The following is a 13,075-nucleotide window of genomic DNA, read 5'->3' on the forward strand; positions in this document are numbered from 1 at the left end:
AATATTGGTTGAAAAAGTCAGTGAAATGTCAAATGAATAAGATATTTTTTACATATTATAAGTTAAAATGATTTCTTCCAATGGTTGATAATTTATCTTACAACTAGTACATTTTCATCAATATTTAGGAATTAGTGACTTAACACAAACTCTTATTTTTTGCTGAAAAGTTTCTTTTGAGTTAGTTTTGTCTTTTTTCAAGTGTACCAAGATATTTGCACTACAAACTAAACCAAAAACACGAGATAAGAGTTTGGTTTTTGCAGTGTAGAGGAAACCCAGGACGCCTGTAAAAAAGATTCGGTTAATAAATGTTTCTTCTCATGCTCGTTTCTGATCCAAATGTCAGACCATCAATAAGTTAATTATGTTGTAACTGGCAGAAACGTCTCTGGCTCAGCCTCTTTTTGTTACCGTCAACACAAACCCGCCATTTTGAATCCATTTTTCTCACCTGATACGAGAGTCTTGTTTGAGGAAGTAAGACACGGCCTTCCCTCCACCTGCTGCCCTGATGGCCGCTCCTCGTCCACAGGACCTGGCCGTCGTCATCGTCGTCGTGGCGATAGCTGATGCGCAGCGCCCCTCCGCGCTCGCCGGCCATCTGGTACCAGAAGGACATGCAGAGGCTGGCGTCCGGCGTGGTGATGGATAAGCTGGCCAGCCGGGCCACCTTCTCCTCCCCGCTTTGCTCCTCACCTGGCTTGCTGGGTGTGATTGTGTCCGTCAGCTGCATGTAGATGAAGTTCCCTGAACCGCCTGCAGGGGGCAGCAAAACACAACCCATGGCAGACAGAGATGAGCTCCTGAAAAGCCTTCATGAATGAAACATGCAAGTTTTTTTCCTTCATACTTCTCACTGAGAAAGAGGCGCTTTATAAAAAGCCCACAAAGCTCTCAAGGGTGTTCTGGTCAAAGAGTCTTTTCACTTTCCGAATATCTGCCTCAAACACCCCGAAGACTTCAAGGACTTCACAAGGTTTTTCAGGGAAAACAAAGGATCGGGTATCAGGAGAAAGTCAGCCCTGCCGTCACAAAGAGCTCATTTTTTTACTTGTGATCTGGTTAAGTCAAAGAATCAAGGAGAAATCATTCATTTCGGCGCTGCTGTCGCCTCCACGCAAACATCCATCAAACCCATCCAATGGAGAAGGCCAGAGAGGTGAAGCATGCTGATGGATTTCTTTGTTGAGATGTTTTTCAGAAAAAAGTCGAACACTTCAAGGTTGTTCCATCGCTTAGAGAAATGTTTAAAAGCTGTGAACTTCTGAAGGTTCGCTCTGTTCAACATCCTGCTTATTATCAGGAGTTATAAATCTCAAATGCATTTCTTAAAGCTCACAGCTGCTTTACAGAGACACGAAGGAAGATTTTATAGGAAAATCTCTCTTATTGTGGAAGTTATTGTCATCATATGTAATTTATGATAACTATATTATCATAAATAACTAGGACAGCTTTTCAATCCACACATGACTAAAATTACGCATAAAGCCTCAACTGTTTACATTTTAAAAGGTAAAACATTTCCCATTTTATCCAGCTTTCATTCCTCACTGTTGTTTTGTATTTTTTAAGCAGTCGTGAGGGACGTTAGCGAAACCTTAAACTGCTGCTGCACAAGTTACTCAATAGGTGGTTGCTAGGTAACCAAAGAGTGGAGAGAGTTGCTAGGTAACCAAAGAGTGAGAGTTAGTTGATTCCACCAACCTTGCTAAGCTAGCTGTGAGATGTTGAGTGGCTAAAGCCTACATCTCCCAGAATGCTGTGCGGTTCTGGATTGGAGTTCACTGAACGTATTATCTGTTGACATTGATCACGTATCTATTGGTAAATATATAACATCAACAATTTATTGCTTAACTCAATGTGAAGGTAACCTTTCAATTCTCAAAAAGTAACCTGTTAGATACAGTTAAGTATGTTGTTGGTCGTGCGAAACAAAAGGTTCAAGAAAGAAACTTGAAACCTTCATTACAGTAAACCTCATATTCAAGAGAGAAAGTTCTGGAAAAGAAAACTGCCAATGTGGAACCAAAGAAAACACACTGTACGTTCTGGGGAAGTACTCTCTAAGTTCTGGAAAGCAACCTGTATTTACAGAAAACAGATAGTTCCAGAGAAGTATTAAGTTATAGAAAATGACACATTAAGTTCTAGAAAGTAACCCGTAAGTCACACAGCAGTACTCTGTAGGTTCTGAGAAAGCACCCTGTAAACTCTGGGATAGGTCCATATGGTCTCCATATGTCAGAAAATAATCTTAAAGTTTCAAAGTTTAAGCTTTGTGTTCCAGAAAGTAAACTTTATGCTCTGGAAAGTAACTCACGTGTTGCTCGTATTGATTATTGGTCAATTGGTCACTTTGAAAACGTTATTTTTACACCAACATACTGTCTCGATCACCAATGAAAAGTATTGGTAACACTTTATTTGAAGGGGGGTGAATAAGACTGTAATTACACTGTCATAAACATGACATAACACCTGTCATAAACATGAATAAGCCTTCATGAATATTTATGACTGTTGTCATAAAGCGTCATTCGGTAAATTATGACACTTTTAATACAAAGTTGACATTAATCAAAATGTTTTTGTAATGACAACTTGACATTTACCAATAAATCATTACTAATATAAATTTGTTCTAAAAGTATTACTGATTTCACTTTAAAAATTAGGTAACTTTATGTTATTAAAGGTAAAGTTTAAACAGTAATAATTTCTTGGTTAATGTCAAGTTGTCATAACAAGACATTTTGAATAATGTCAACTTTGTATTAAAAGTGTCATAATTTACCGAATGACACTTTATGACAACAGTCATAAATATTTATGAAGGCTTATTCATGTTCATGACATGTGTAACGACATGTTTATGACAGTGTCATTACTGTCTTATTCACCCCCCTTCAAATAAAGTTTTACCAAAGTGGTAAAGATTTAATTGAATGTGAATAGTTAATCATTTCACCGCAGAAAAACTGGTTCAAATAAATCATTAAAAACCTAAAATTATTACTATATTTGCCCAGGATGAGTGTAAACGCCCGACCAGAGCTGCTTTTATGTGACGACAGAAAAAGTAATGCTGTTGTTTTCCTGCTGCACTGGGAATAAAATTTGTTATTTAAAGATTTTATGAACATGCTTTGCTCAGCAGAGTCCCACGGCTCGTTCCAGGAGGATGCTTCATCCTGGAATAAACTTTATTATTATTATTATTTATGTGTGGCCTACCTGTGTGGTCGAGCGTCGGGCCTCTGTGGACAGCCGGAGCCTCGCTGCTCTGGATGAACCACTCGGCTCCGGAGCCGCTGTCCTTGGTCCAACCGCATAACGACGAGAAGTCGAAGTTACAGGCAAACCAAACATAAGCTGGAAGACAAAACAACTTTTTTAGAACAAAAAACCATTAAAGTCGATGTTTGAATCTAAACATTGACTGAGTAAGACTGTCATAAACTTTACTGGACGACAGAAGTTATTGCAACAAACGCTAACATTGTTGTTTTGAGACCATTTTAATGGAATAATAATGGAAGAACACGTTGTCAAAGATAATAAACTTTAAATTCTAATGAACATTTAACACTGGAGCTGGAAGACATTTTAAATATCCAAAATAAATAAGCAAAACAACAAAAACAACACATAAAATGAATTATGACGTCTCTGTAAACAAAATTGTTCTTCAAAAAAGGCCAGACTGGAAACTTTATCATTCAGTTTTTGGTAAATAAGTGGAAATTATTAGGCTTGTTTTAACTCATCATATAATTAAGTGATTTTTGTAATAAATCCAAACTTTTTGCCATGTTGGCCAAAATTGTCGACTCAAAAGTCGTCGTGGTCCAAAGAAAACAACCTGAAATCAAGCAAATAAAGTGGCTGGATGTTTAAGACGGTCTATTAGAGTCCTAGATAGAAAAAAAGGACCAAATTTCCACTAAAAACTCAGAAATGATGTGATAAATTTCAGAAATTTACTACTACTTTAATTATGCAGTTTTGCAGTGGGAGAAGATGTTTGGTTTTAATTTCTTTTGGGCTCGATTGAATACATTTATTTTCAGAAACAAGAACAGGATTTGGGTTGCTTTCTTTCAAAACTCTTGATATATTTAGCAGTTGACTTTTCAGTAAAAGTCTCTGGATAAACTTGGCTTTATCTTTTGTTAAAACTTAGTTATAAAAACACAAATACTTTATGTCATACTTTACATTTTCCTACGTAAGACAGTTATGTTGGTAACCATTTTTACCCTGGTTACAAATTAAAAGTCTCCATCTGCATCTACGGGCCAAATTTGTGTCATTACAAGGCCCATAAAAGGCCCGTGGACCACACTTTGAACACCCCTGATTTATTGCTTATTGCGTACCTTAAATATCATCTCTGATGCAGGAAAATGAACAGTTTTGTTGATGAACTTCACTTTCTTTTTGTTGGTTTTCAAACATTTAAAATGCAGCAAAGCTACGAGGAAACACCAAGTGACCTTCATAAAAAGCAGCTCTGAAAGAAAACCTTAAGGAGTTGATTATCCTTCTGCTGAATCCCAAGTATTTCATTAACTAATGAGCTCCCTCTCTCAAACAAAGCTCCCCCATCTGCTCCAGTAAAACCTTACAGGAAGCCAAGGCAGGGATTACTAGGAGCTTCCTGGAGCCCGGCATCATATAGTAACTTTATAAAGTTGAATACTCCAGTCTCACGCTGTGTTTACCAACTCGTTTAATTCTCTCAGGTTGAGAATGCCTCTGGATTTTGTGGCATCTCTATTGAAAACACGTGCGCTCAGTTGTGTGTATTTATTCTCCAGAAGAAACGCTCCAACCAGTTGACGGGTACTGCAGGAAGCCGCCATGTTTGAAACGGGTTGAAAACCTCCAAAGAGTTAGACTAGCTAATAGCAACAGTAGCTAATCTAACACAGGAATCACTTTTTAATGATCTCAAAATAAACATCAAGCCTAAAAACATTAAACCGTCAGTTTTGTCGAATCCTGATTTATCAAGTGGCGTTGTCGTCAGTTGTTATGGCAACCAGTCTGTGCATAGCGTAGCTGACACAGGAAGTGAGAAACCTGTGGTTTTCTGGATTATTTTCTGTTTTGCTGTGGTGAACTGCACTGAATTAATAATACCTGCATGTTTCAGGTGTCATTTTGTCGACATAAACGTTTTACTGCGGCAGCGCAGCTAGTAAAAAATAAAATCGCCTTCTTTCCCTCCAGCGTTGTGCGCAGACGCAAAATATCCTTATTGTTGAAATGTGTTTTAAAAATAACTTCGACTTGACATACTCCCTAAAGCAGCTTCTAAGTTGTGAAAAGTAAACGGTAATCTCTCTGAAAGTAGAGTGTGGGTAACACTTTATTTGACGGGGCGTGCATAAGACTAACATGACACAGTCATAAACATAAAGGAGTGATTATGAATGTTTATGACTGTTGTCATGAAGTGTCATTTGGTAATTAATGACACTTTTAATGCACAGTTTACCATTTTAATGGACTTTTAATACAAGTTTCAATGCAATTTTGTGTAAAAAGTGTCATTATTTACCAAATAATGCAAAAATGCCACTTTTAATGGACTTTTAATCCAAGTTTTAATGCAACTTTGCATTAAATGTGCCATTATTTATCGAGTGACACTTCATGACAACAGACGTAAACATTCATGAGGACTTCTTCGTGTTCTTAATAGGTGTTATGCCATGTTTATGAACATGTCATGTCAGTCTTATGCAAAATCCTTCAAATAAAGTGTTACCAGAGAAACAAAGCACCACTTTTAGGAAGATTCCCCAGATAAAAAGAGTGACAACAGATTGGGATCAGGTTGGGTTCATGCATGTGTTTGGGATCAGGTTGGATTCATGCATGTGTTTGGGATCAGGTTGGGTTCATGCATGTGTTTGGGATCAGGTCAGGTCTATGCATGTGTTTGGGATCAGATTGGATTTATGCATGTGTTTGGGATCAGGTTGGATTCATGCATGTGTTTGGGATCAGGTTGGATTCATGCATGTGTTTGGGATCAGATTAGATTCATGCATGTGTTTGGGATCAGGTTGGGTTCATGCATGTGTTTGGGATCAGGTTGGATTCATGCATGTGTTTGGGATCAGGTTGGATTTATGCATGTGTTTGGGATCAGGTTGGATTCATGCATGTGTTTGGGATCAGGTTGGATTCATGCATGTGTTTGGGATCAGGTTGGGTTCATGCATGTGTTTGGGATCAGGTTGGATTCATGCATGTGTTTGGGATCAGGTTGGATTCATGCATGTGTTTGGGATCAGGTTGGATTCATGCATGTGTTTGGGATCAGGTTGGATTCATGCATGTGTTTGGGATCAGGTTGGATTCATGCATGTGTTTGGGTTCAGGTTGGATTCATGCATGTGTTTGGGATCAGGTTGGGTTCATGGATGTGTTTGGGATCAGGTTGGATTCATGCATGTGTTTGGGATCAGGTTGGGTTCATGCATGTGTTTGGGTTCAGGTTGGATTCATGGATGTGTTTGGGTTCAGGTTGGATTCATGCATGTGTTTGGGATCAGGTTGGGTTCAGGTTGGATTCATGCATGTGTTTGGGATCAGGTTGGGTTCAGGTTGGATTCATGCATGTGTTTGGGATCAGGTTGGATTCATGCATGTGTTTGGGATCAGGTTGGGTTCATGCATGTGTTTGGGATCAGGTTGGATTCATGCATGTGTTTGGGATCAGGTTGGATTCATGCATGTGTTTGGGATCAGGTTGGATTCATGCATGTGTTTGGGATCAGGTTGGATTCATGCATGTGTTTGGGATCAGGTTGGGTTCATGCATGTGTTTGGGATCAGGTTGGGTTCAGGTTGGATTCATGCATGTGTTTGGGATCAGGTTGGGTTCAGGTTGGATTCATGCATGTGTTTGGGTTCAGGTTGGATTCATGCATGTGTTTGGGATCAGGTTGGATTCATGCATGTGTTTGGGATCAGGTTCGGTCCATGCATGTGTTTGGGATCAGACGGCCGGGAGGAATCTCTGTCCGTCGCTGCTCTGGCAGTGGAGAGGCGCCAGCAGTTTAACCGCAGCATTCAGATGCATTCAGCAGTCTGTGTGAATTGGACATGTTTTTTTTTTTACAGGCTAATAGGATGCAGAGACGACGACTGTGGATCTGCACCGGCAGACCCCAAACTGCCTTCCTGTGATGCTTCGGCTCGGCTAATTGAGTCCCAGGAGGCTTTTATTCTTTCTCTCCAGGAGGAATCCTCCCCTCCATTCTTCTCTTTTATTACGACTCTCCCCTCTTTTCTTTCTGTTTGTTTGCTCCTCCAGTCTGGCTTCTATAACTTCTTAACTTTTTCCACAAAATTCCTTCAGTTTGGGCCACAAAATTTGGTGAATTCAAGGGAGATGAGAACTTTTACAAGGTTCTGCAGTGGTTAAATGTACGTATTAACATTTTCACAGTTTTCCTTTTTTTGGTTACGTTAGCTCTGATTTGCGCTTTTTGTTGACTTTTGCTCAGAATTTTTTTAATTAACAATCATTTCTGGACAAATGTTCCCCTCTGGTTTTGGATGCTGGAAGGATTTTTGGACTGTTTCTTGGATGCGTAACCATGGCAACCGGGTGTTTTTACAGCAGCTGATTAGCATCTGAAATGGTTAAATATAACCTGAACCATGAACAGAGAGAAGAAGGAGGAAGAGGAACCAGCTCTAACATCCTTCATATCCCCTACTCCAACATCTCGCATATGAAGCGTTTTCCTTCATCAACAAACTTATAAGACAAATAAATCTAAGCAGGTTTAGTGATTAAATTAATTTGAAAATCATAAACTTTGAGCAGATTTCGTCATTTAATATATTTTTTTAGCTTTTGTTAAAGAAATGATGCAACTCGACCTGCGATGTGACAGATTTTATAGGACAGACTCTGTAAACATGGGGGAACATTTTGGAGAATATCCTCACCTGGAATGTCGACCTTGGGGTCGGGGGTCATGACGACTCCTGTTACAGACAGATGGGACAGTCAGGGTTAGGTCAAAGGTCAGGGAGGCACATCCCAACCACACACATGTCAACACAAACACAAAATACCCGTACCTTAACAAAAAAACAGAACATAATAATTCAGTTTCCTAATAAAAGTCTCTAAAACTTAATGGCCAGAATAATCTGATGGTTAAATTAATAATTTAGATCAAAATGTTTTAAACTTCAATATCTGTCGCTCATTATGCTGCTCAAAAAGACATAAGCTGCAGGTTTTTCTTCATAATTTGAGGCTTAAATGAAAAATTTAAGTCCAACTAAAGAAGTGAGAGTTTTATTTTATTTTTTTGTATTTATAAAATAATATATATTATTTATATAGCGCCAATTCACAACAAATGTTGTCTAAATGCACCTAGAAACAAATTAAATCATTCACACATTCCAATTCATCCTCAAACAGAACAAAAGGCTCAATTAATTATTCAATTAATTATCCAAGTTTTTAGAGAGAAATAAAAATCTGCAAATATTTGAAGGAGCAGCTCTAAAAGGGAAAGTTGTGTTTTTTTTTTAAACAATATAATTATTTAACTATTTCATATATGAAAAATATAAAACATACATTCAAGCAAACATTGAACATCCCCAAACCAAAATCAACACATAGGGTGTAAAATAAAATAAAATAAAATTAAATAAAATTAAATAAAATTAAATAAAATTCAGCTAAAATAATTACATAATTATTTTAGCTGATTACATAATAAAATAATAAAAGAAGAACACATGTTAAAAACACAGAGTACTAAAAACTAATGCCTAGATAAAGAGTCACTCTCGTATTAACAAATATTAATTAATATCAATATTATTAATATTTCATTCCACTGATTGGTTTCGATTGGTTACGTTCCAGGAAACATGAATGTGTCCCATGTTTCCCTAAATTTACTGGTCTCTCCTCTGACATGTTAATTCCTCTCACCAAAGTGTTCGTCGTAGACCAGCGTGTTCTCCGTTTCCTCGTCGGAGTCCTGCTCCCAGTCCAGGCACTCCGGACACGACGCGGTGGTGGGGAGCGTGGTCGGCGCTGCGGTGGTGGCGCCGAACGTGGTCATGGGCGGCGTGGTGGACGGCGCGGTGGTGGGTGGGGGCCCCGTCGTGGTTTTCTCTGGAAAAACAAATTAAAAAATGATCTAACTTTGTACAAAAGACAAAATGTGAAGCGTTAAGGAGGATCAGGTTGACAAAAAATTTCACAGATGTGTTTTTTTATGGAGCAGAAGTCAGAAAATGTCTCATATTTACTTCAGTTTGCATCCTGTAAGATTTGGAAAGTTAACGATTAACCGCGATTAATCGATTATGAATCAAATAATTTAGTAATCGATTAATCGCTGGCTTAAGTAAATATACAAAATATATACATTTTACATTTAAGATAAATAAAAAGTTCTTTATCAAGTGGCAGTTTTAGATTAATCTGGTTTAAATGGCATAAAAACTCTTATTAAGCATCTTCAGCCATCCAATTATTAATTAATAAAATAATCAGCAGATTAACTGCACTGATGTTAAGTAAAGCAGGAAAGACGGAAGTTTTTATATGTAAATGTCAGTTTTTTAGCTGCAGATGCATCTTCTGCAAGCCTTCACTAAAGATAAGATATATTATTGCGTTTTAGACAATAAAATATTTATGTTCTTATTTTAAAAAGTATTATTTATTTGTATCTTAATGTATTTCTAATATCAATGGCAATATAACGTGCTGTTGACACATGGAAGGGAAATGGCTGAAGTTAGCGTTTAGCATTAGCAGAACTAATGTTTATAGTTAGTGCTTTAGGGTTAGCTCATTAGTTAGCGGTGGTTGTTAGCTACCTCTAACTTTCACATTTACATCTATGCTCTAGAATGTAAGTTCCTGTAAACCGTTTAGGGTTAAAAATGTGATATATGAGCTGAAGAACACGTAAGCTGCAGAACGTATGCGGTAAGTTCTGGTAAAGTACTGGGTAAGTTCTAGAAAGTAACATGTCGTAGCAACATCGTAGACCCAACACTGGGATAACTAGGATTTTGCAGATTTTCTAGATTATAAGAAAGATTTCTAGTTTTCAAATTCTTTCAGGGTCAGTTGAACAAATTTATTCTCAATAAAAACAACTTGGGTCACTTTCTTCCAAAGCGCTTCCTATACTTAAACGAGCTTAATAAATTAAATAAAAGCTAATTTGGATGCAGAAAAGCTCTCAGTAAAAATCTCTGCATTGATTTGGGTTAGGGTTAGGGTGAAGGCATCGTAAAAAAAAACAACTAATAATTTTAGACAAATTTCAAATAAAAAGAAAGTTGGGGGCCACAAAAATATCAGTCCAAGGGCCACAAATGGTCCCCGTGCCGTACTTTGAACACCCCTGATCTAGAGTGCAACTTGTAAACTTAGTAGGATTTCATTCATTTCGTCTGAATTCAGAGAAAGGAACCTGTACTTTCAGGAAAATGTCCTACGAAGATGTTCAGAGTGTCTTGTAGTTGGTTAAATTGGTTCAGAAAATCACAAAGTTTCTCCAAACTCAATGAGTTTTCTCTTCTCTTGCAAATAAAATCCATGTTTTATGGTAATAAAATCAACCAAACTTGAACAACAACAACAACAACAACAGGCTCCGGATCCCAGATGGTCGGGACGTAATTAAAGCGTGTTTGTGACATCCTGAGTGGGATGGATGGAGGTTTGTTCTCACAGCAGCGAGGATGATTTAACTTTCAGCCAATCTGCAGGCGCATCACGAAGCTCGTTAAGCTTCCTTCTGCTCCGCGCGTCCTTCTTGTGTTTTCGGTGAAAACAGATACGCGAGCGAGTGATCTCACATTTTAGATTTTAGCTCCAAAGAGTTTTAGTTTTTAACAGAGTCTGAGTTTCCCAACTTAGACTCTTTCTGCTGTTCTGCTCTCTTTCACCCGCATATAAAACATATCTCATCTGCTTTTGGCTGCTTCTTATCAGTCTCCCTGCAGGGCAACCAGATCCTCCACTTCCTGCCTTCATCTGTTCCCCGCTCTCCTCCTGTGAGAGGTCGCGCCCTGCCTTCCCTCCCGTCTCCCTGCAGCAGCAGCGCAGAGACAAACCCGCATGGCTCAAAGCTCAAACCTCGAAGGATTCAGCAAAATAAAGTCCAACAGAAACTTCATGCAGTTATCCAAAATGAAAAAATAATATTTGAGCTAATTATGAGTGAATACAATATTCACAGTGTGTCAGTATTACTTTAGTAGCGAGACTGAAAGACAGCAGGACCCTTTGCAGTTTTATAGATAGATGGATGGATGGATGGATGGACGGACGGACGGACGGACGGACGGACGGACGGACGGACGGACGGATGGATGGACGGACGGACGGATGGATAGATGGACAGACGGATGTATGAATGGATGGACGGATGGTTGGTTGGTTTTTTGGTTGGTTGGATGTATGGATGTTCAGGTGGTTGGATGGATGGCTGGATGGTTGACTAGTTGGTTTGTTGGTTGGATGTTCAGATGGTTGGATGTTCAGGTAGTTAGATGTTCAGATGGTTGGATGTTCAGGTGGCTGGATGGATGTTCAGATGGTTGGTTGGATATTCAGATGGTTGGATGGATGTTCAGATGGTTGGTTGGATGTTCAGGTGGCTGGATGTTCAGATGGTTGGATGTTCAGATGGTTGAATGTTCAGGTGGTTGGATGGATGTTCAGATGGTTGGTTGGATATTCAGATGGTTGGATGTTCTTGTGGTTGGATGGATGTTCAGATGGTTGGTTGGATGTTCAGGTGGCTGGATGGATGTTCAGATGGTTGGATGGATGTTCAGATGGTTGGATGTTCAGATGGTTGGTTGGATGTTCAGGTGGCTGGATGGATGTTCAGGTGGTTGGATGGATGTTCAGATGGTTGGATGTTCAGATGGTTGGATGTTCAGATGGTTGGATGCTCAGGTGGTTGGATGTTCAGGTGGTTGGATGTTCAGGTGGTTGGATGTTCAGGTGGTTGGATGTTCAGATGGTTGGATGTTCAGATGGTTGGATGTTCAGGTGGTTGGTTGGATGTTCAGATGGTTGGTTGGATGCTCAGGTGGTTGGATGTTCAGATGGTTGGATGACTCAGACTGACCTTCCTGTTCGCAGCCCAGCAGCTCCAGTCGGAGGCCAATGCCCTCTGCTGTCGCTCTCTCTGGGTAAATCCGGATGAACCGGGTCAGAAGCGGGCCAAGTAACCTCATCTCCGGGGTTTCATGGTTCTGGTTCCCAATGAAGATCTAAAGAGAAACACAGAACCGGGTCAGGATCTACAGCAGATCAGGTTCTACAGCAGATCAGGTTCTACAGCCGATCAGGTTCTACAGCAGATCAGGTTCTAGGCCATATCAGGTTCTACAGGCATTCAGTCGCTCATCATTCCTGAAGAACATCCTGGAAAACCAGGAAACATCCTCAGAGTAGAAATGACAACCAACCAACCAACCAACCAACCAACAATTCATCATCCATCCAACCAACCAACCAACCAACCAACCAACCAACCAACCAACCAACCAACCAACCAACCAACCAACCAACCAACCAACCAACCAACCAACCATCCATCAATTCATCATCCATCCAACCAACCAATCAACAAACCAACAAGTCATCCATCCATCTATTCATCCAACTGTCCATCCCATCACCAACCAACCAACCATCCATCCATCCATCCATCCATCCATCCATCCATCCATCCATCCATCCATCCATCCATCCATCCATCCATCCATCCATCCATCCATCCATCCATCCATCCATCCATCCATCCATCCATTGTCGTCTACCAGCTGGAGTTGTCCTGAAAACCTTTAAGTCCAGTCAGAAACTGAATCTCAAGTCCAAACCGTTCACTCCCTCTCATGCTGATGAGCAGCCGCTGATCTTGGACCAGCTCCAAGATGGCGCCGTTTGTATCCAGAACCATCTTGAACGGTGTTTCATGTTTTGTCTTTTGCTTCAGCAACAACTCTTCCCCATCGCGCTACACTT

General features: G+C 39.6%; 1 protein-coding gene across 1 annotated transcript in view; it reads right to left on the bottom strand.

The window, feature by feature from the left end:
- Nucleotides 1–13,075, bottom strand: part of LOC103479471 (neuropilin-1a-like) — an 87,940-nt gene that overhangs the window by 12,370 nt on the left and 62,495 nt on the right. The window contains exons 11-15 of the mRNA XM_081597808.1: nucleotides 12,174–12,318; nucleotides 8,999–9,184; nucleotides 7,987–8,025; nucleotides 3,244–3,381; nucleotides 455–759 (exon numbers count right to left, since the gene is read on the bottom strand). Coding sequence (XP_081453934.1) covers nucleotides 455–759; nucleotides 3,244–3,381; nucleotides 7,987–8,025; nucleotides 8,999–9,184; nucleotides 12,174–12,318 — 813 coding nt within the window. The remainder of the gene's footprint in view (nucleotides 1–454; nucleotides 760–3,243; nucleotides 3,382–7,986; nucleotides 8,026–8,998; nucleotides 9,185–12,173; nucleotides 12,319–13,075) is intronic.

Source organism: Poecilia reticulata, chromosome 17 (assembly GCF_904066995.2).
Source record: "Poecilia reticulata chromosome 17, P_reticulata-male-v2, whole genome shotgun sequence".
NCBI classification, from domain to species: Eukaryota; Metazoa; Chordata; class Actinopteri; order Cyprinodontiformes; family Poeciliidae; genus Poecilia; species Poecilia reticulata.